This window comes from Pristiophorus japonicus, chromosome 1 (assembly GCF_044704955.1).
Source record: "Pristiophorus japonicus isolate sPriJap1 chromosome 1, sPriJap1.hap1, whole genome shotgun sequence".
Classification (NCBI taxonomy): domain Eukaryota; kingdom Metazoa; phylum Chordata; class Chondrichthyes; family Pristiophoridae; genus Pristiophorus; species Pristiophorus japonicus.
The window spans coordinates 277869682-277893639 of NC_091977.1; the positions used below are offsets into that span (position 1 = coordinate 277869682).

General features: G+C 45.8%; 1 protein-coding gene across 1 annotated transcript in view; it reads right to left on the reverse strand.

The window, feature by feature from the left end:
• The window catches only part of rims2a (regulating synaptic membrane exocytosis 2a), a 1685585-nt gene that overhangs the window by 613670 nt on the left and 1047957 nt on the right, over positions 1–23958 (reverse strand). Inside the window, exons 19-20 of the mRNA XM_070888461.1 lie at positions 20437–20608; positions 3241–3394 (exon numbers count right to left, since the gene is read on the reverse strand). Of these exons, the coding sequence (XP_070744562.1) occupies positions 3241–3394; positions 20437–20608 (326 nt within the window). The remainder of the gene's footprint in view (positions 1–3240; positions 3395–20436; positions 20609–23958) is intronic.

Consider the following 23958-nt stretch of genomic DNA (forward strand, 5'->3'; position numbering starts at 1 on the left):
CGCCATTTTCTTTTCATTGTCGGCCGACTCTGCCTCACTAGGCCTTGCAGCAACCCTCCTCTTTAACTGAAAGGGAGAGATGTTGCTACACATTTGCGCAACGTGCTGACGTCAGCGCGGTGGTGATAAACACCGCCCCACTCCCGACCCAAAGCTACACCGCCTCAAACAGCGGCCCAAAGTGTTGGGAGGCGGTGTCACAGTTAAAGAGCCAAATTTTCCACCTCTTCCCTCCGGATGATAATAATTCAAATAATTCGAATTATGCGCCCAAAACGGGGTGGAGGGCAATCTCCTCCCTAGATGTTTAATAGAAATTGAACATAGGAGCCAATCCATAGTAAGTTTATGAACATATTCTGCTAGTCATCAAGCTGCTTTAACAGCTTAGATTCTTTCCCAACAATCTATACATTTGAAGAACTAAACATGAAACAAATATTTGCTCAAATTTAACTCCTATTTTGAATCAATATATTATTGCAGCTGAATCTGTTTCACATTTACTTTCATTTTTTAGATTCAGTTAAACAATAAGCCCGCTCAATTAATCCTCTTGGGGAACTCCCTACTAACTCTAATTTTCCCACTTCCACCAATTTAATATCAAAAACACATAAAAGGCCATCCATAGTTATAATCTTTTCCATAGAGCAAAAAGAATAACCTTTTGATTTCCAATCTAACCTCCCTAAAGCAAACTTTTTTTTTTAAATGAGGAAAATTTACTTTTGGGTCTCAGAGGCCCAGTTGGTGATCACAACACCCAATGTGTTACTGAGCCGTATGATATTTCGAGCCTCTGAGGTTTTCCTCCTGATCTGAGCTAAGTTAGCTGATTTTAGCCAGTTTACTAGTGGTTGAGCTCCAACTGGCCCAGATTTCTATCAGTGCTCTTTTTTGGCTAGCTACTTGCCATGCAAGTACCCAAGGTACACAATCCTGTATGTAAAAGTATATGCAAAAAGAGATACACGCACACATTTATAATTTAGTTTGTCTCTGTAAGATGGAAAGAATGAGAAGAAATAGGAACACTGATGAACATTGAGCTGTACATTTTCCTATTTTCGTCAAAAAATATAATCAAATAAGTGCCGATTCTATTCGAGTTATATTAGACTTTAGGAAATAAGTCTTCAAGACCTGTTGCAGCAACTGTGGAAAACTCACTCTCAAGCACATCAAAATAGTAACAGCGTGATTGATGGAGCACTCACTTATATATTGCACACAAACTACATTAGAAGTAACATTAACGTCAGCAGCAAAGAAATTCATTCAGGATTAAGATGAGAATTGAAGCTTGGGTAAGAAGGAGAACTGATCTAGTATCTTAGAATCTCTCTACATGCACTCTTAACAGTCACTCTCATGTGATGTCTAACACGCCAACAAGTGCTTTTAGCTCTTTAATGCATTGATTCATGCTTGTAATTTACCTGAATTTAATGCATATGGACCTGTATCTGGAAAATAAATATCAGAATGGGATACAGAATGAAAAAAATGATGTAACAAAAAGCATACATTCTAGCCATATAATGGAAATGAACAGTTAATATGCAGTGTTTTTTAGAAGATATAACCAATGCTAATACGACATGCTAGCAGATAATTTATTAGTAGATAGATTATTAGCACCAAGCAATCTGTCTGGCCAATAGATCAATATTAACATACAAAGAAAGCCAGCTGAGTTAACCAAAAGCAAAAGCTCTTGAACGACCACTACTGGCTCGAGCTTGCGTCCGTCCTATCTACTAATCATTATAATGACTGCTACAGCTTGTTTTATGCAGGAATGAGAAGAAGGGGCTTAGGTTTTGGGAGCACTCAGCAGAACCTCTTGCTATAAACGCAACAATTGTACAAGAGCAAACACGAGAAATGATGGTTTTTTCATTCCCCTCCACTGCGTTTTGTTACAATTATATTTAGATTCCGCTAATGAAATCATAATAACGCAGTCTCACAACTTTGCTGACCTAATCTTTTTAAGGACCAGTCTTGAACTGGATGAGATCTATTGTTTTTTTACCTTGATCAAATCCCTGCTGAGTATTTGTAAACACGTGATAAAACATGCTGTAGTGTTCATTATAAGCATATTAACTGTAAGCAAAATGCAATTCTTGTTTTTTAACTACTGATTAATGTAAGGATCACAAAGTGTGACGCTTGACACTATTCAACAATGTAGAATAACAGCCATAACTTTTATTCAAACCTTCCCATTTTTGCATAAATTAAGAGGGAGAGGAATGGATAAGTGCCCTGCAGTATAGAGAAGCAAGCATCACTGACAGTATGTGCTAATGAATGTGCCACAGCTGAGAAAGAGGGAGGATGACAGTAAGGCTGGGTAACTGACTCCTAGGCTACCATGACGTTGGCACTGAACGAGCCAGTTGGAGGTGTACAAGAGAATCTTGGAGTTAAGAACCATTTAGAACTGAGATGAGAAGAAATGTCTTCTCTCAGAGGGTTGTAAATCTGTGGAATTCTCCGCCCCAGAGAGCTGTGGAGGCTGGCTCATAGAATATATTTAAGGTGGAGATAGACAGATTTTTGAATGATAAGGGAGTGAAGGGTTATGGGGAGCAGGCAGGGAAGTGGAGCTGAGTCCATGATCAGATCAGCCATGATCTTATTAAATGGCAGAGCAGGCTTGAGGGGCCAATGGCCTACTCCTGCACCTATTTCTTATGTTATGTTCTTAACTTTCCTAACTTCCCTTCATCGTTATGGCGAATCTCTTGGCGTCAACAGCAATTTGGCAGAGATTGAGAAGTCAGTGGAGCGAATCAGTCCATCATTCTGTGGTATCATGCATCACTACTTGAAAAGCACTGCTCCTTTATGCCATCCTAATTTTGTTCCTTTTATGCCTTAATCAAGGGACAAATTGCTCCTTATCTGGTAGTAACATGTATATTTATTCCTGACTAATACAGTAGTGGTAGGATGGTGTGAGAGTGCAGCAGAAAAGGAAAATCTCAATTAGGATATAAATATTCAGGCCCTAGCCCATATTTCTATGTCACTGAATAAACTATAACCTACTTTTTAGTGCCGTGTTTTTAACTATCTATTAGACACAAGGTATTGGGATTTGAGTCTGATTCCCATTTGTTGCTGGATTCCACTTTAATGAGTCCAGATTGCATCCAAAGTATATTAATTCTAACTTAGGTTTTTTCTCTTTGTTTCCTGAAAAAACAATATCTTTTAACATACTTTGTAATCTCCTTGTTGGGCTTTCACCATGTGGGTGTCTGCGCGGGGTATACGGTGAAGGTTGAGGAAGTGGCATTGATGAAACGTCGTGCGTCTGGAGTTTGTACCAGTGTGGCTCGTCATCCAGCAGAGCGGTTTCCAACTCTATGAGAATCTGAAATCAGGAAAACAAGGAAACTAATAGTGCTGGATGTCAGCAACATAACACAAAGAAACACAAGAGAAGCCTCATATCAAAACGGTACTGAAAATGCTTCAAATAGTATTTTGAACACATGACATAATCATATCATATGGAGATGGGGTTGTGATGAAAACATTCACAGTGTCATCAACCTCAGTCACATAAATATTCACATATTTTCAACATATTTAAATTACTTACTTAATATTGAGTATGAATAAAATGCAAGATGAAGGGCTGTGGGATGTGATCCATACCCCAAGTGTAGTAGTGATCATAACTCGCAATCTTGTCACTCACTTGTGGGATATCAATTGTATCTTAGGGATCTTCATCATATATCCTTTATTTATATGAAGTGCATCGTATGTGTTATGCCCTGGTAATCTCCTGAAAATGCAAGACTGAGGGTATATTTTCCTCTGTTGTTGATCATGTCACCTTGTACTCAAGTAGACAACTTGGTTTAGTTAATAGCACTCTTACTTCTATGCCAGAAGATCATGGGTTCAAGATACATTTCATAGACTTTTTTGAGAAGTTTGGATAGATCGAGGGAAAGCAGTAGATGTGGTGTTTTTCAGAAGGCATCCAATAAGGTGTCCAACAAGTGGCTTGTTACAAAAGTTCAGGCGCATGGTAACAACAAGAAATGTAACAGCATGGATAGAAAGTTAATGAACAAGAATTGAAGAGTTAGAGTAAATGGATGTTGCTTGGATTACTGAAGGGTTAGAAATAGTGCACCCCAGAGGTTAGCGCTGGGTCCGCTTTTTTTCTTCAGTATCTTTACATACAGATGGTTTGGACTTGGGCATAGGAAGGACAATGTCAGCATTTGCTGATTAAAAATAGGGATTTTGGCAAACAACAAGGAGGATTATAAAAGACTTCATGAAGATATAGGCTTGTGGAATGCGCAGACAGTATCCAATAGCATTTTGGATTTTATAAATAGGAGCATATATAACAAGAGTGAAGAAGTAATGATCAATTTGTACAAAGCATTGGTTTGGCCACAGTTAGAGTACTGTGTGCAATTTTTGACACCCCATTATAAAAAGATTAGAGCTATCAGAAGCATACAGCATAAATTCAAAAGGATGATGTCAGTGGTGGATAACTCCTCATCATAGGCAGTCCCTCGAAATCGAGGAAGACTTGCTTCCACTCCAAAAGTGAGTTCTCTCGTGACTGAACAGTCCAATATGGGAATTACAGACTCTGTCACAGGTGGGTCAGACAATTGTTGGAGGAGTGGGTGGGTGGGAAGTCTGGTTTGCTGCACGCTCCTTCCGCTGCCTGCGCTTGTTTTCTGCATGCTCTCAGCGATAAGACTCGAGGTGCTCTTCCTCCATTTAGGGCGGTCTTTAGCCAGGGATTCCCAGGTGTCGGTGGGGATGTTGCACTTTATCAAGGAGGCTTTGAGGGTGCCCTTGAAATGTTTCCTCTGCCCACCTGGGGCTTGTTTGCCGTGTAGGAGTTCCGAATAGAACGCTTGCTTTGGGAATCTCATGTCGGGCATGCGAACAATGTGGCCCGCCCAACAGAGCTGGTCGAGTGTGGTCAGTGCTTCGATGCTGGGAATGTTAGCTTGATCTCGAGTCCACTCACGCTGGTGCATCTGTCCTCCCAAGGGATTTGCAGGATCTTGCGGAGGCATTGCTGGTGGTATTTCTCCAGCGATTTGAGGTGTCTACGTCCCTGAGCGATACAGGAGGGTGGGTATCACTACAGTCCTGTAGACCATAAGCTTGGTGCCAGATTTGAGGGCCTGATCTTTGAACACTCTTTTCCTCTGGCGGCCGAGGGCTGCACTGGCGCACTGGACGCAGTGTTGAACCTCGTCGTTGATGTCTGCCCTTGCTGATAATAGGCTCCCGAGGTATGGAAAGTGGTCCACGTTGTCCAGGGCCGCGCCGTGGATCTTGATGACTGGGGGGGACAATGCTGTGGCGGGGTCAGGTTGGTGGAGGACCTTTGTCTTATGGATGTTTAGTGTAAGGCCCATGCTTTCGTACGCCTCGGTGAAGATGTTGACGATGACTTGGAGTTCAGCCTCTGAATGTGCGCAGACGCAAGTGTCGCCCGTATACTGTAGTTCGATGACAGAGGATGGGACGGTCTTGAATCTGGCCTGGAGGCGGCGAAGTTGCCTCCATCCCTCCGGCGACGATCGGGCCTCCATCCCTCCGGCGACGATCGGGCCTCTATCCATCCGGTGATGATCGGGCCTCCATCCCTCCGGCGACGATCGGGCCTCCATCCCTCCGGTGACGATCGGGCCTCTATCCATCCGGTGATGATCGGGCCTCCATCCCTCCGGCGACGATCGGGCCTCTATCCATCCGGTGACGATCGGGCCTCCATCCCTCCGGCGACGATCGGGCCTCTATCCATCCGGTGACGATCGGGCCTCCATCCCTCCGGTGACGATCGGGCCTCTATCCATCCGGTGACGATCGGGCCTCTATCCATCCGGTGATGATCGGGCCTCCATCCCTCCGGTGATGATCGAGCCTCTATCCCTCCGGCGACGATCGGGCCTCCATCCCTCCGGTGATGATCGGGCCTCCATCCCTCCGGCGATGATCGGGCCTCCATCCCTCCGGTGATGATCGGGCCTCCATCCCTCCGGTGACGATTGGGCCTCTATCCCTCCGGTGATGATCGGGCCTTGAACCCTCCGGTGATGATCGGGCCTCCATCCCTCCGGTGATGATCGGGCCTCTATCCCTCCGGCGATGATCGGGCCTCTATCCCTCCGGCGACGATCGGGCCTCCATCCCTCCGGTGACGATCGGGCCTCCATCCCTCCGGTGATGATCGGGCCTCCATCCCTCCGGTGATGATCGGGCCTTGAACCCTCCAGCGACGATCGGGCCTCCTTCCCTCCGGTGATGATCGGGCCTCCATCCCTCCGGTGATGATCGGGCCTCCATCCCTCCGGTGATGATCGGGCCTCCATCCCTCCGGTGATGATCGAGCCTCTATCCCTCCGGTGACGATCGGGCCTTGAACCCTCCGGCGACGATCGGGCCTCCTTCCCTCCGGTGACGATCGGGCCTCCATCCCTCCGGTGATGATCGGGCCTCCATCCCTCCGGTGATGATCGAGCCTCTCCATCCCTCCGGTGATGATCGGGCCTCCATCCCTCCGGCGATGATCGGGCCTCCATCCCTCCGGCGATGATCGGGCCTCCATCCCTCCGGTGATGATCGGGCCTCCATCCCTCCGGTGACGATCGGGCCTCTATCCCTCCGGTGATGATCGGGCCTTGAACCCTCCGGTGATGATCGGGCCTCCATCCCTCCGGTGATGATCGGGCCTCTATCCCTCCGGCGATGATCGGGCCTCTATCCCTCCGGCGACGATCGGGCCTCCATCCCTCCGGTGACGATCGGGCCTCCATCCCTCCGGTGATGATCGGGCCTCCATCCCTCCGGTGATGATCGGGCCTTGAACCCTCCGGCGACGATCGGTCCTCCTTCCCTCCGGTGATGATCGGGCCTCCATCCCTCCGGTGATGATCGGGCCTCCATCCCTCCGTTGATGATCGAGCCTCTATCCCTCCGGTGACGATCGGGCCTCCATCCCTCCGGTGATGATCGGGCCTCCATCCCTCCGGCGACGATCGGGCCTCTATTCCTCCGGTGACGATCGGGCCTCTATCCCTCTGGTGATGATCGGGCCTCCATCCCTCCGGTGACGATCGGGCCTCCATCCCTCCGGTGATGATCGGGCCTTGAACCCTCCGGCGACGATCGGGCCTCCTTCCCTCCGGTGATGATCGGGCCTCCATCCCTCCGGTGATGATCGGGCCTCCATCCCTCCGGTGATGATCGAGCCTCTATCCCTCCGGTGACGATCGGGCCTCCATCCCTCCGGTGATGATCGGGCCTCCATCCCTCCGGCGACGATCGGGCCTCTCTTCCTCCGGTGACAATCGGGCCTCTATCCCTCTGGTGTTGATCGGGCCTCCATCCCTCCGGTGACGATCGGGCCTCCATCCCTCCGGTGATGATCGAGCCTCTATCCCTCCGGTGATGATCGGGCCTCCATCCCTACGGTGATGATCGGGCCTCCATCCCTCCGGCGACGATCGGGCCTCTATTCCTCCGGTGACGATCGGGCCTCTATCCCTCTGGTGTTGATCGGGCCTCCATCCCTCCGGTGACGATTGGGCCTTGAACCCTCCGGCGACATCCTGGCTCTCATTCCACCAACGATGTTCTGGCCTCCCCCCGGCTGCTGGCCCGACTCAACGGCAAGTCTTTGTCGAGCATGTGGTGTGCACAATGGCTGTGGTCACTCTGACCTATTTGACCGCTCCTCCTTCCACAAAGTGGACCTCTGACCATCCCAATGCGTGCCCTCAGCCAGGCCTCAGTTTTCTCACCACCTCACTGAAGAGTGCTGCTCAGTGCTGAGCTTACGACTTGCATCCCGCTGTAGGCAACTAGGCTCATACTGCAGTGCCAGGTCTCCAGTCGTCTTGAATGGATAACTACTGCCATAAGGAGAGACTTGAAGTTCTGGGATTATTTCCATTGCAGAAGAGAAGGTTAAGAGGAGATTTAATATAAGTTTTTAAAGTAATGAAGAGTTTTGCTTGTGAAAAATGAAAGACTATTTCCTTTGGCTGGGTGTCAGTGGTCATCAATTTAAAATGATCAAGAGAGTAAGGAGAGAGGATAGGAGAAATTTTTTTTCAGAGGGTTACTGGAACATGGAATACTTTGCAACAGGAAGTAATTGAGACATAGATTGTTGCATTTTTAAGGGAAATTGGATAAATATTTGAAGCAGAAGAAATTACATGGCAATGGAGAGAGTGTGGGACAGTGGGGTTAGTTTTGCATTGTTCTCAGAGAAAGTCAGAACAGATAATGATGTGCTGAATGGCCTGCTTCTGTGCTGTAACTTTTTATGGTTCTAAACCCCACTCCAGAACTAATCTAGGCTGACATTTTTCCACTAAGTTTATCTTCCTGATGCCACAGGCAATTATCACAGCAAAAGAATAGATTCTATTTCCCAAAACACTGAAAGTAACATCTAACATAACAAGGAGCATTCATATAGCGCCTTTCACGACCACCATATGTCACAAAGCTCTTTACAGCCAATGAAATACTTTTGAAGTGTAGTCACTGTTTTAATGTCGGAAACGTGGCAGCTAATTTGCGCACCGCAACCTCCCACAAACAACAATGTGACCAGATAATAAATATTGGCCATGACACCAGGGATAACTCCCCTGCTCTTCGAAATAGTGCCATGAGATCTTTTATGTCCACCTGAGAAAGTAGACAGGGCTTCGGTTTAACGCCCCAGTTGTTCCATCCTTATCAATCTCAAATAACCTATCCAAATGGACAGAATACCTTTATTCTCTAAGCCTGCATGTCTCTAATTAATATAGTCCCAACCACTTCGGCCTAACTGAGCCCAAAGACCGATGGAGCAGTAACACTCAAGAGACGCAAGATTTTGTGTCAGGCGCAAAAGTCTCACCTCCCGCGAGAAATTGGGGTTATCACCCCCAAAAAGAAATGGAGTGCATAATAAAGCACTCCACTTCCTTTCCGCGGTGGTAGCAGGGTGGACGCCTCGGGGCGGGGCGGAGCACTACGCATTGGGATGCGTAGCACTGCCAGATAAGAGGGGCTCTTCCTTGAATTAAAGGGAAGAGCCCAAGCTGCATACTCTGCAGTAATGAAAGAGTGCTCCTTGGACTATCATTTAAGAAACTGCTTATTTCTGTCTTAAATTTATTCAATGTCCCAGCTTCCACAGCTCTCTGAGGCAGCGAATTCCACAGATTTACAACCCTCTGAGAGAAGAAATTTCTCCTCATCTAAGTTTTAAATGGCCGGCCCCTTATTCTAAGATCATGCCCTCTAGTTCTAGTCTCCCCCATCAGTGGAAACATCCTCTCTGCATCTACCTTGTCAAGCCCCCTCATAATCTTATACGGTTCGATAAGAGCACCTCTCATTGTTCTGAATTCCAATGAGTAGAGGCCCAACCTACTCAACCTTTCCTCAGTCAACCCCCTCATCCCCAGAATCAACCCTAGTGATCCTTCTCTGAACTGCCTCCAAAGCAAGTATATCCTTTCGTAAATAGGGAAACCAAAACTGCTTGCAGTATTCCAGGTGTGGCCTCACTAATACCTTGTATTGTTGTAACAAGACTTCCCTGCATTTATACTCCATCCCCTTCGCAATAAAGGCCAAGATACCGTTGGCCTTCCTGATCATTTTCTGTACCTGCATACTAATCTTTTGCATTTCATGCACAAGTATCCCCAGGTCCCACTGTACTGCAGCACTTTGCAATCTTTCTCCATTTAAGTAATTTGCTCTTTGATTTTTTTCTGCCAAAGTGCATGACCTCACACTTTCCAACATTATGGGCCCAAGTTTCCACATGATTTGCGCCTGATTTTTAGGAGCAACTGGTGGAGAACGGACTATCTTAGAAATCGCAATTCTCCACATTTTTTTTCTGCAGTTCTAGTCAGGTAGAACAGTTCCACTTTGGAACAGAATTTTTTCTTCAAAAGGGGGCGTGTCCGGCCACTGACGCCTGATTTGAAAGTTTCCACAGTGAAAACGTACTCCAAACTAACTTAGAATGGAGCAAGTGAAGATTTTTGTCGAACTGAAAAAACCCGTTCTACACATTAAAAAATCAGGCGCAGGTTACAAATTAGGCGTCCAGAACGAGGTGGGGGGGAAGGGGGGGAGAAGGGAAGTCATTAAATTCTATAATAAATCCTTATTTATACTTATACAAATATTATACAAATAAATCCAACCTGAATAAACATTTATAAGCAAAGAAAAGATTAAATAAACCATCTTCCTACCTGTGTGAAAGTGCTTCAGCCAGGGAGAATGCTGCAGGCGTTCGTTCCCGCGGGGGGGGGGGAGGGGGGAGGAGGAAGCTGTTCGTTCCCGCGGGGGGGGGGGGGGAGGAGGAAGCTGTTCGTTCCCCCGGGGGGGGGGGAGGAGGAAGCTGTTCGTTCCCGCGGGGGGGGGGGGGGGAGGGGGGAGGAGGAAGCTGTTCGTTCCCGCGGGGGGGGGGGGAGGAGGAAGCTGTTCGTTCCCCCGGGGGGGGGGGGGAGGAGGAAGCTGTTCGTTCCCCCGGGGGGGGGGGGAGGAGGAAGCCGTTCGTTCCCCCGGGGGGGGGGGGAGGAGGAAGCTGTTCGTTCCCGCGGGGGGGGGGGGAGGGGGGAGGAGGAAGCTGTTCGTTCCCGCGGGGGGGGGGGGGAGGAGGAAGCTGTTCGTTCCCCCGGGGGGGGGGGGAGGAGAAAGCCGTTTGTTCCCGCGGGGGGGGGGGAGGAGGAGGCAGCCGTATGGAACCACTCGGACCTTATGATGAACGGGTCTTGCATCAGGGACTAGATGGATCTGCACTTTGGCGCCTGTGAAGTTGTCAATGCCTGGCTCAAATAACGATGGAAATTTGTTTAGCACTTGGGCGTCATCCACCAGAAGACAGTGCTTTGATGTTGTCCCAGTTCCATTGGATCTTTCCTAGCCAGCTTCTGCCGAACGGCATTGGGCCATCGCCTGGTACAATCGATACTGGTAAATCGTGCACAGCTCCATCGTACAATACGTTCACTGTCACACTGCCAATGACTGGTATGAGCTCTTTGGTGTAAGTGCGCAGCTTGGTGTGGATCAGGCTTAGTTTTGGCCTTTGTGCCTTGTTGCCCCCAAGTTTCTCAAAAGCCTTCTGGCTCATAATTGACTGATTCTCCCCGTGTCCAATTCCATGGAAACTGGAATGCTGTTTAATTTGACTTTTAACATTATCCAAAGGGCTTTTGGTGGTGAAGGTGTGTACCCCATACACTTCCTCTTCAGCCTCTCTTATTCGTTTCGCGTGATCCGCGCCAGATCTGTCATCTTGTGCCGACTCTGCCACATGGTGAGTCGCAGCATGTCTGCACATTCGCTGGAGATGCCCCATTGTTCTGCAGCCCTTGCACACGTAGTGCTTGAATCAACATTGATGGGCTCGATGATTACCCCCGCAGCGTCAACATGATGTTAACTGATTCGCATTCACGCCCCACAGCAGACTCTGAGTCATCCTAGGTCTGTCTGGCCCTGCCACGTACAGTTCTGCCTGCTGAAGGTGTCATTTTATGCACAGTACTTGCCGGTGAGCTTCGATGCTGCAAAGATATCTGTTTAGTGTTATCGTTCGTGGACATGAAAGCCTGGACTATCGTGATGGCCTTGCTTAGATCTCGGGATTCGGCAGACAGCAGTTTGCAAAGAATGAACTTGTGGCCGATTCCAAGCACGAAAAAGTCCTGCAACACTTCCCCCAAAAATCTAGCAAATATGCAGGGTCTCGCGAGACGTCTTAGGTCGGCGACATAGCTCGCCATATCCTGGCCCTCGGAGCGATGGTGCATATAAAAGCGATACCTAGCCATCAAGATGCTCTCCTTCAGCTTGAGGTGTTCCCGAACCAGCGTGCACAGCTCTTCATATGTCTTCTCCATTGGTTTCGTCGGTGCTAGTAGATTTTTGATGAGGCCATATATCGTGGACCCGCAAACGGTGAGGAGAATCGCCCTGCGCTTGACCGCGGTTTCTTCCTTTTCCAGCTCGTTGGCCACGAAGTACTGGTCAAGATGCTCAACGAAGGCTTCCCAATCATCACCCTCAACAAATCACTCAAGAATACCAACCGCAGCCATAACCACGTGAAAGTTCGTGATCTGTTACTCATCGCCAATTGTTATGTTCAGAATAACTCCACAAGACTGTAAATTGTAAGTTCAAACTGTTGTGACCTTGGTCTCTTTAATGTAACTCCAGAGTGAGGAAGCAGCCTGGTAGACTGCCTTTTATACCTGCTTGCCCAGAGTGTGCAGGTGACCCTTGGGTCTCCCACAGGTGCACCCCCTGGTGGTACGGCTTACACACTGGTAATGTTTACATACATAACATACACCTTGCACATCTTTGGGAGCTAGCACTGCTTCAAAGCTCCTTAGACTCCCATGCTCATCGCTGTGCTGTATGATAATGGATTTCTCAGCAAATTCTGGCTGTTCAGTGATGGAGGATCAGGTCAAATAACAGCCTTACTTATTGGAATCGTCACACTAATGTTGCTGCAGTTAATTCTGGGCCAGTGTTTGAACCCGGAGATTAAGTCAGCCTTAATTTCCCTCTGCAATATTCACAATTTATTGTAATATACACTACAGTCTCAATAAACTGAAAATAATGCTAATAACAATTAAAAGTAATGCTGAAATAGCATTGATTTAAGACCGTGGGAGTCTGTTCCATTGAAGTCATTGCAGAATACTATGTCTGATTCATGGGAGGGTGCAGTAGAATGGTATGATGTTGCTGGGAGGTATAAATTACACATAGTATCTTAATGACCCTTCCGCCTGTGCTATGGCAGCTGAGCAATTCTGGGGGCGGGGTGGGAATTGTGGGAGGATGCTCTCCTCAAGGCATTCTCAACTTGGAGACACCAAGCTATGAATACTGTTTCAACATATTTGTTGTCTTCATAAATTATTTCATACATATAAATGTTATTTATTCCATTCTCGAAGTGAGATATTTTTCGTAAATCAAGACACTTGCGAACAGAATACTTTCCAATTTCAGGTAGTCAAAGTTAGCATCAAACGAGGACAGGTGCACAGTAAATATCCCCTTACAAATCCCCTTATTTTTCCCCAATAAGATGCCTTGACCCAAAACCCACAATAGCACCCCCAGTGCACCAGTCCAGCACCGAAGTATCTTGACTCGCACCAAGTCCCATTCACCCATCACCCCTGTGCTCACTGAGCTACATTAGCTCCCGGTCCAGCAACATCTCGATTTTAAAATTCTCATCCTTGTTTATAAATCCCTCCATAGCCTTGTACCTCCCCATCTCTGTAACCTCCTCCAGCCCCGCAACACTCCACCCCCCCGCCCCCGCCCCGCCAAGATACCGGTGCTTCTCAAATTATGCCCACTTGAGCATCCCTCATTATGATCGCTCAACCTTTGGTGGCTGTGCCTTCTGTTGCTAAGGCCCTAAGCGCTGGAACTACCTCCCTAAACCTATCCACCTCTCTACCTCTCTTTTCTCCTTCAAGACACTCCTTAAAACCTACCTCTTTTGACAAAGCTTTTGGCCATCTGCCATAATTTCTCCTTATGCAGCTTGGTGTCAAATGTTTGTCTTATAACACTCCTGTGAAGCACCTTAGGACGTTTTACTACGTTAAAGGTGCTATATAAATACAAGTAGTTGTGTTGTTGTTGTACTGTAGGCGGAGCCTGCTAGGAACAGGAATGACACTGTCCAAACTCAATTTACATTGCAGTTTTACATCCAGCAAGGAATGGTGATTTTCATTCCATCAATTTGTATCTTTGGATTCAAAACAAGCTCCAAAGGGGAACCAAGGTAAGAGTGGGTGCAGCGCCCAGTCTTGTGCAAAAGGAAAAACACAAATGAACTGGTTAAAATTGAACTCCAAGATGAGGGTGCTGCTGATTGGACAGTAGCACAATGATTTATAATAAAGAAATTAAAAGCTTATAAAAACTATAGTGTTCCGAAGATAAGAATCATTAGAAGAGACAGCAGAAGCTTATAATTTACTAAAGATTGGTTTGCAGTTAATCTTTAAATCTTTATCTATCAGTTCGTAAGGGAATTCAGGTTCCCAAATACAACCTTTGTTGCAGTATCTGTTCAAGTAGGCTTTGTGAAATGGCTCAAATGGAGCCAGTGGATTTAGGATAGAATAAGTGGGTGGGCTTTGCTAGATATTTCATTTGAGGAACTCCCTTCTTTCCCGTCAGCACCGATGCTAGCGGCTAGCATTTCCAGGCTGAGATTTACTCATTGGGGCCAGATAAGAATAAATCTAAGGGGCTGGATTAGAAGCTATAAATCTCAGGTACAATGCAGCCAAGGATCATTAATGAACTAAGGAAAATACAGGAATTCTGGCGCAAATCTTATAGAAATATCTGAATACTGGAGAAGTGCCTGGGGACTGGAGAAAAGCAGATGTTACTTTTATTTTTTTTAAAGAAGTGGCAAAAATGATCCAGGAAACTGCAGACTAGTGTGTTTTATGTCTATTGTGGATAAAGTTATGGAAAGCCTTATTAACAATAAGATCATGGAGCATCTGGATAGAAATCAAATCCTAAATGAGAGCCAAAATTGATTCACGAAAAGGAACACTTGTCAATCTAATTTACTGGTTCTCATTGGGGGTGCGGAGTGACAAAGGAGCATGATAGGAGTAAGTCAGCAGATGTGGTGTACTTAGATTTCAGTAAAGCCTTTGATATAGTTCATCTGGAAAGGCTGGTACTGAAAATAAAGAAAATGGGGATGTGGAAATATTTTACACTGGATATGTAATCGGGTGAACCCAGAGGATGGTGATACAGGGATTGTCAACAGGCTGGGTGAATGTTACCAGTGTGGTCACCAGGGAATCTGTTTGGGGGACATCTTTTTGTTTAATATCTTCATAACTGATCTGGAGCTCAGAGTCATAAGCACATTGGTTACATTTGCAGATGATACAAAGCTAAATGAAGGTGGTAGACACCAAACCTGAACAGGATAAATTACAGGGGCATTTGAATTTACTTAGAAATTGGGCAGACAGGTCGCAGATGAAAGTCAATATAGAAAACTGCAAAGTGTTTCACAGGGGAACAAAAAAATCCAGGAAGGGCCGAAAGAAAGAAAGACTTGGATTTATATAGCGCCTTTCACAACCACCGGATGTCTCAAAGCGCTTTACAGCCAATGAAGCACTTTTGAATTGTAGTCACTGTTGTAATGTAGGCAATGCGGCAGCCAATTTGCACACAGCAAGCTCCCTCAAACAGCAATGTGATAATGACCAGATAATCTGTTTTTATTATGTTAGTTGAGGGATAAATATTGGCCAGGACACCAGATATAACTCCCCTGATCTTCTTCAAAATAGTGCCAGTGGGATCTTTTACATCCACATGAGAGGGCAGATGTCTTTCACATCTTATCCGAAAGACAGCATCTCCGACAGTGCAGCGCTCCCTCAGCACTACACTGGATTACTTAAATGGAAAGAAAATAATGGCCTGGAATTCGTGGTCAGTGGCGAAGCAAAGGCGCTCGCCGCTGGCCCGGAACAAAGCCACCTACAGAGATATTGCGGTCTCTGTGGCGAGAAGTTATAGCCTTTTTCGATGTGTAAATTATTTCAGTGTACAGTATAATGGGGAATCCCCAACGCGATCTGTTGTGACATCAACAAATTATCCAAGCAGCCAATCACATTGCAGAATTCTCAGAGAGAGGGAAGCAGGAAATGAAAAGCTGCTTTTATCCCCACTTTTTAAACATGTTAGAGAGCAAAACAAAGATTGAGGCTCTCACATGGGGATACGGTAGAACCTAAAATAATCATGAACTTTAAAAATATATATATATTTTTTAAGTTTCTTAAGAACTGTAATTTTTATCATAATGAAGAAAATTGACACTCCACAATATTAAAATTAGTTTTTCAGGGCCATGTTTGTTTAGAAGTTAATACGGTGTTAAAATCCCAGTCACACCTAATCCAACAAGGTTTAACATTTAATGAGGAATTTAACAGCGATATTACCGCAGAAAAGACCAGGTCCTTGTCAGTTCCACTGCTTTCCCCGATTGCCAGCTATGGGATGGGGTGCACAGCGCAGCCTGTGTCAGAGCAGTGAATGACTGACTGCAACCTTAGGATTTCCACGTTTAGATGCGCATGCGCTACATCCTGAAGTTACGGTCAGTTTCAGAGGTGTAATAACAGAGAACGCTGACAGTTCGCCGTTATTACCCAGCGTAAAGTCCAGCCCTTTACGGGTAATTTTAATATGATATAAATTATCCCCTTGCTCTATATCGAAGAACAGCAGGGAAGTTCTTCCCCAGTGTCCAGGCCAATATCTATCCCTCAATCAACATCACTAAAAATACCAGATTATCTGGTCATTATCACATTGCTGTTTGTGGGAGCATGCAGTGCGCAACGTGCCTGCCGCGCTTCCTACACTATAACAGTGACAACACTCCAAAAGTACTTGACTGTGCAACGTTTGGGATGTCCTGAGGACGTGAAAGACAAAACTAAAATCCAAGCCATTCTTCATTTACTTTGTAAATAGTGATCCAGTACTGACCTGAACACTTTGTCCTATTGTCCCACATAACCTGCGCACACTCGGAGGCCAAACTCCAAGCCATCGTCAACACCTTCACCGAAGCGTATGAGATCATGGGCTTTACTGTAAACATCCATTAGACAAAAGTCCGCTATCAACCTTACCCGCCACACAGCACTGCTCCCCGATTATCAAAATCCACGATGAGACCTTGGACGACGTGGACCACTTCCCATACCTTGGGAGCCTAATGTCAACAAGGACAGACGTCGATGACCAAGTCAAACACTGCCTTCAGTGTGCCAGTGCAGCCTTCGGTCTCCTGAGGAAAGGAGTATTTGAAGACCATGACCTCAAACCTGGCTCCAAGCTCATAGTCTACACAGCAGTAGTGATACTTGCCCTCCTATATGCCTCAGAGACATGGACTATGTATAGCAGGCACCTCAAAACACTGGAGAAGTACCACCAGCGCTGCCTCCGCAAGATCCTGCAAATCCATTGGCAGGATAGGCGCACCAATGTCAGTGTCCTCGCTCAGGCCAACATCCCCAGCATCGAAGCACTGACCACACTCGATTAACTCTGGTGGGCGGGCCACGTCGTCTGCATGCCCGATACGAGACTCCCAAAACAAGCACTCTACTCGGAGCTCCGACATGGCAAGCAAGCCCCAGGTGGGCAGAGGAAATACTTGAAGGACGCCCTCAAAGCCTCCTTGAAAAAGTGCAACATTCCCACCGACAACTGGGAATCCCTGGCCCAAGACCGCACAAAATGGAGGAAAAGCATCCGGGAAGGCGTCGAACACCTCAACTCTCTACGCCAAGAGCAAGCTGAAGCCAAGTGTAAACAGCGGAAGGAGCGCATGGCAACCTAAGCACCCCATCCACCCGTTCCTTCAACCACTGTCTGCCCCACCTGTGACAGAGACTGTAGATCCCACATAGGACTCATCAGCCACATGAGAACTCATTTTTAGTGTGGAAGCAAGTCATCCTCGACTCTGAGAGACTGCTGAAGAGAAAGAGAGCACCATACAGTAATAAAAAAATAAATATCTCTCCAATTCATATGGCCACTACTCCCCAACTATACCATCCCAAAAGAAGAAACATTTTACAAAAAAGCCAGAGGCATTTTTCCCCAAACAACTCAAAGAAAACTCTGCAATGTCTGCTGAACCCCCATCCTTCAGTCCAGTGTCAGCTGTGGCTCAGTGAGTAGCACCCTCACCCCAGAGTCAGAAGGTTGTGGGTTCAAGTCCCACTCCAGAGATTTGATCACAAACATCTAGGCTGACACTCCAGTGCAATGATGAGGGAGCACCGCACTGTCAGAGGTATCGTCTTTTGGATGAGATGTTAAACCGAGGCCCTGTCTGCTCTCTCATAAAAGATCCTGTGGCACTATTTTGAAGAAGAGCAGTGGAGTTCTTCCTGGTGTCCTGGCCAATATTTATCGCTCAATCAACATAACAGATTATCTGGTCCTTATCACATTGCTGTTTGTGAGAGTTTGCTGTGCGCAAATTGGTTGCCGTGTTTCCTACAATACAACAATGACTACACTCCAAAAGGTTGTAAAGCACTTTGGGATGTCTAATGGTCGTGAAAAAGCACTATATAAATCCAGAGAATAAAGAAATATCTGCTGATAGAAATCAGATCCACCAGAACTTCTCCCATCCCCTTACATGCATATACACACACAGTATATGGCACAAAAAGCTCTCAGAGTTTCCTGTAAAAAAAACCATCAGAACTCCTGATAACAGTCAAAGAACCACTCAACATTGACTCTCAGGTTCCTTTGCACACCATCGATCATTCCAATGATTCTTCATCATCTGCTTCTCCTTTAACTGCAGCTCAGCCATGATCTAATTGAACAGCGGAGCAGGCTCGAGGATCTGAATCACTCGTTCCTATGTTCCTTTTTCCATAATGCACAGCAGCATGCTTCAGAGGTGGAGCATCTTCGCTGCCAGCTTGTAACATGAGAGTAAACAATTACCATTTTCAGCTTTACAATGCACTAGCTAACTTCCCATTAATAGCATTGCACCTGCAACAAATGTGCTGTGTATCTTTTTTTCCACATTCCTTGAAATCTGGCCACAGGCATTTCATTTATATAGAAAAGCGGGTTGATTGAAGCAAGAGTGAGTCAGTTTAAGTTGGATCCTGCTAACAGATTGTTCCATTTCAGTCCAACACAAAGTCCAAGATGAGCAGTGAGTAACCATTTAACACCACTCGGTGGCCCTTAATACCTGAAGAAGCAAACGGCCTAACAAAACACTGGTGCTATAATTTAAACAAAAGGCAAAATCAAGCAAAAACTCTGTCTTATGTGAACTATTAATTGGAATGTACATAACAAGAGTTGATAATACATAATACACATGTCTGACACAGGACCTCTCTTACCAGGAGTGTATATCAGGAGAATATTCTCAGCTGTGACCCACGATTTTCCATTCATTATGCCCAAGTCACAAACAATTTCCTTTATAATTTTAAGTGCTGGCCAGTATTGGAAGCCACAATATAATTTCTGTTCTCAGTTAAAGTACAGATCGATTGCATTTGGACTAAGGTGTGCCAAGGTGAGAGGAACAATTATTTGTCCATAAATTGGCAGTGGAACACTCAGGATAAGAATTCAAATGGTGCCCTGGTGATACTCAAACTGCTCCATCAAGTTTACAGTTTAAAATCTTAAGATATACATATTATTCTAAAATCATTCATAATGATTTGTAAGGAGAGTAATGTGGTTGAAACATTTAAGAAATTGAACAATACAGATGAAGATTTGACATTAATAATGGCCCGGATTTTGCAGTCAGCGGTGAACAAAGACTTGAAAGACGTGGATTTATATAGCGCCTTTCACGACCACCAGATATCTCAAAGCACTTTACAGCCAATGAGTATTTTTGGAGTGTAGTCACTGTTGTAATGTAGGAACCATGGCAGCCAATTTGTGCACAAGCAAGCTCCCACAAACAGCAATGTGATAATGATCAGATAATCTATGTTTTTGTTCTGTTGATTGAGGGATAAATATTGACCAGGATACCAGGGATAACTCCCCTGCTCTTCTTCGAAATAGTGCCATGAGACCTTGAAAGAGCAGACGGGGCATTGATTTAACGTCTCATCCGAAAGACGGTACCGCTGACAGTGCAGCACTTGCTTAGCACTGCACTGGAGTGTTAACCTAGATTTTTTGTGCTCAAGTCGCTGGAGTGGGACTTGCACTCACAACCTTCTGAGTCAGAGGTAAGTGCGCTACCCACTGAGCCACGGCTGACACATGCAATTCACCTCACTGCCCAAGAAGTTTCGACGGGCCTTTGAGCGGAGACGCCGTCATCTGACATCTGTTGCAGCGCGGCGCCCTCTGCAGGGGATCTGTGGAATGTGTGAGCAGGTAAAAAAGCAGTGCGGCTCTTCAACCATTCAGATTAAAGAATCCTCACTGGGACATGCCTGAATACACCTGCCTTAACTTTTTCAGCTGTTTTTAGTGGGGAACTAGTGGGTAAGTACGGCACGTTGATGCCATTGCATTCATTTCAATGCCGAGTCTATCGGCGAGGACTGTTACAGCGCACCCTGTGGAGGAGCAAGGTATCCCCAACAGCAACGTCTATATTTTCACTTTTAATTGCCCGTATGTGCAGACGCCGGAGGTTGCCGTCCGATTTACCCTATTATAACACTGTTAGCTTCACCATTCTTCTTAACGCAAAATCCGGGCCAATGCAACTTTTCTCTTAACAGTTACCTCTCCTAAAAATTCACTCTCTTCCTCTCGAACCCGAGCTTGGTCCCACAGTGTGATTTCTAACATCCGTTCCCGAAATTCTCTCCGATGAACTGGAGAATAAATGAACGTCTGGTTCCACTTGGGCTCAAGTGTTTTCTTCACTGTTTTTGTTCTTCGTTTGCTCTTGTCACTGGCGTACAATCACAGGACAGAGGTTAGAACTGTAAGCAGAGCTTTGAAACATAGATTAAAAGAGTACTTATTCATTTATTTTTGAGGATGTGGATGCGTCTGTGAGGGCACTAGTCTTGGTACTAGGTACATTCCAATGGGATCCTTCACAGGCAATCAGGAGGCATGTAGGATGAGCTCAGTGGCCACTTCATCTCAGAATGTCATCTAGTCTTTGAGGAAAAGGCCCTGAGGCATTGTATGCAGTCCATCAAGACCAAATATAGTCTTCAGGTGAAGCACGGTTAGAGGGCAGAGGTGTAATTGGACCAGGGTGCACAGATGTAATTCAGGGGTACGGGAGCATAGTGGTAATGTTACTGGACTAGTAATCCAGAGGCTTGGGGAATTTAAATTCAGTTACTTAAATAAATCTGGAATTAAAAAGCTAGTATCAGTAATGGTGACCATGTGAAACTACTGGATTGTCGGAGAAATCCAACTGGTTCACCAATGTCCTTTAGGGAAGAAAATCTGCTGTCCTTACCTGGTCTGGCCTATGAGACTCTGAAATGGCCCAGCAAGCCACTCAGTTGTACCAAACTGCTACAACAAAGTCAGCACTGTGGGAGCACCTTCACCACATGGATTGCAGCGGTTCAAGAAGGCAGCTCACCACCACCTTCTCAAGGGCAATTCAGGATGGCCAATAAAGGCCGGCCTTGCCAGTGATGCCCACATCCCATGAATGAATAAATAAAATAAAAATTCAGTACCCATTTTGAAGTCATACATTCTATATTTCTATTTTTATATTTTTCATTATACACTCCTATGTCAACATTTATGATGGACACTGCCTAAGCAAACTTGTCACGCCCCCACTAGGGATAGGGTGTAATTATTCCATTATTAATGTGGACATACGAATTTATAATAATAAAAGTTGACAGCAAGTACACACAGACATAGGATTTTTTATATATAATAGATGGATGTTATACTTTATGCTTTCACCCCTCAGTATCTTTAGATAATTTTAAAAATCCAGGCATTCTTGCTTAAGTTTCTGATGTGCATGTCTGCTCCTCGCCCTACAATACCTCACCCAACCATCCATTCTTCATCTTTCAGTTGAGAAAATGTATGTCGGCAGGCTGTGGGAGCACTGCAACTAAGCAGTAACCTGTCCTCAACTAGCATTTAGTGGTTGCTGGACAGTGATCAACCAAGATCCCAGGGCCAATCTTCTCTGCACTAACCCAGAGACACTGAGGCTCATTATAGCACTCTGACCGCTACCAGTTAAATCAGTGCAGACCAGCGCTCAAACCTGGGATGTTTCTGGTCTATATGGCTCAACTGCTTGCTGCCTTTACCTGTGCAGACATCAATAGAGTCATCATTATAATGAATTATGCATTTCTAGTATCTATTTAACAAATAGTGAATGTTTTGTGTAGTTACCAGCAGATTCACAATATTAGAGGTTCCACGGCCAGCAGTGTGAAATGGAGATAAAAACAGAAAATGCTGGTAAACCAGCAGGTCAAGCAGCATCTGTGGAGAGAAACAGAGTTAACGTTTCAGGTGTGTGACCCTTCGTCAGAACTGGCAAATGTTCAAAATTAACAAATTCTTAAGGAGCACTGAAAGTTGTTAATTTTGAACATTTGCCAGTTCTGACAAAGGGTCACAGACCTGAAACGTTAACTCTGTTTCTCTCCACAGATGTTGCCTGACCCGCTGAGATTTACAGCATTTTCTGTTTTTATTTCAGATTCCAGCATCCGCAGTATTTTGCTTTTGTATTAGTGTGAAATTGAAGCTTGTTGCTTCTTTACCGATGAAAGAAAGGTTATGAGAAAGCTGCAATGATTTTAGTCTAAAATACTATTCTGATGAAAGGTCATCAACCTGAAATGTTAACTCTGTTTCTCTCTCCACAGATGCTGCCTGACCCGCTGAGTATTTCCAGCATTTTCTGTTTTTATGTCAGATTGCCAGCATCCACAGTATTTTGCTTTTGTATTATTAATGATTTTAGTCATTGTGTGTTAATAATTATTATTTAATATAAGGGTATCATCAACTGTTTAAACAGAGAAGTGTCTCTTATCACACTCTGAGTCAAATATTTGTCTACTGCATAGGGAGAGGGAGGAAGAAGAATGGAAGAACTATAGTGGTAGGGGATTCAATAGTCAGGGAAGCTGACAGGCGTTTCTACGGCCGCAGACGTGACTCCAGGATGGTATGTTGCCTCCCTGGTGCCAGGGTCAAGGATGTCACTGAGCGGTTGCAGAGCATTCTGGGTGGAGAGGGTGAACAGTCAGAGGTTGTGGTCCATATCGGGACCAATGACATGGGTAGAAAGAGGGATGAGGGTCCTGCAGGCAGAGTTTAGGGAGCTAGGAGAGAGATTAAAAAGCAGGATCTCAAAAGGTAGTAATCTCCAGATTACTCCCGGTGCCACGAGCTAGTGAGTACAGAAATAGGAGGATAGAGCAGATGAATGGGTGGCTGGAGAGATACTGCAGGAAGGAGGGCTTTAGATTCCTGAGGCATTGGGACCGCTTCTGGGGGAGGTGGGACCTGTACAAGCCGGACGGGTTGCACCTCAAAAGAGCCGGGACCAATAACCTCGCTGGGGGGTTTGCTACTGCTGTTGGGGAGGTTTCCCTCCCTGATAAAGTGCAACATCGCCACTGACACCTGGGAGTCCCTGGCCAAAGACCGCCCTAAGTGGAGAAAGTGCATCCGGGAGGGCGCTGAGCACCTCGACTGCGGCAAACCTGTCCCACCCTCCCTTACCCTCAACGCCTATTTGTCCCATCTGTACAGCGACTATGGCTCTCGTATTGAACTGTTCAGCTACCTAAGGACTCATTTTAAGAGTGGAAGCAAGTCTTCCTTGATTCCGAAGGACTGCCTGCGATGATGAAACTAGCTTGGCAGGGGGATGGGAACCTGTGAATGGATTCAGTAGGGAGGGGAGTAAAGGTGGAATTAGAAAGCAAAAAGGTACAAAATGAGTTTGAAGGACAGAGGAAACAAGCAGGAAAAAAGGGTAAAAAAACAAATTTAAAAGCTCTTTGTCTAAATGCATGTAGCATTCGTAACAAAATAGATGAGTTGACAGCACAAATAGATACAAATGGGTATGATCTGATAGCCATTACAGAGACGTGGTTGCAAGGTGACCAGGACTGAGAACTAAATATTCAGAGGTATTTGACAATTCGGAAGGACAGACAGAAAGGAAAAGGAGGTGGGGTAGCACTGTTAATAAAGGTTGGGATCAGTGTGTTAGTGAGAAACGATATTGGCTCAGAGGAGCAAGATGTTGAATCAGTTTGGGTGGAGATA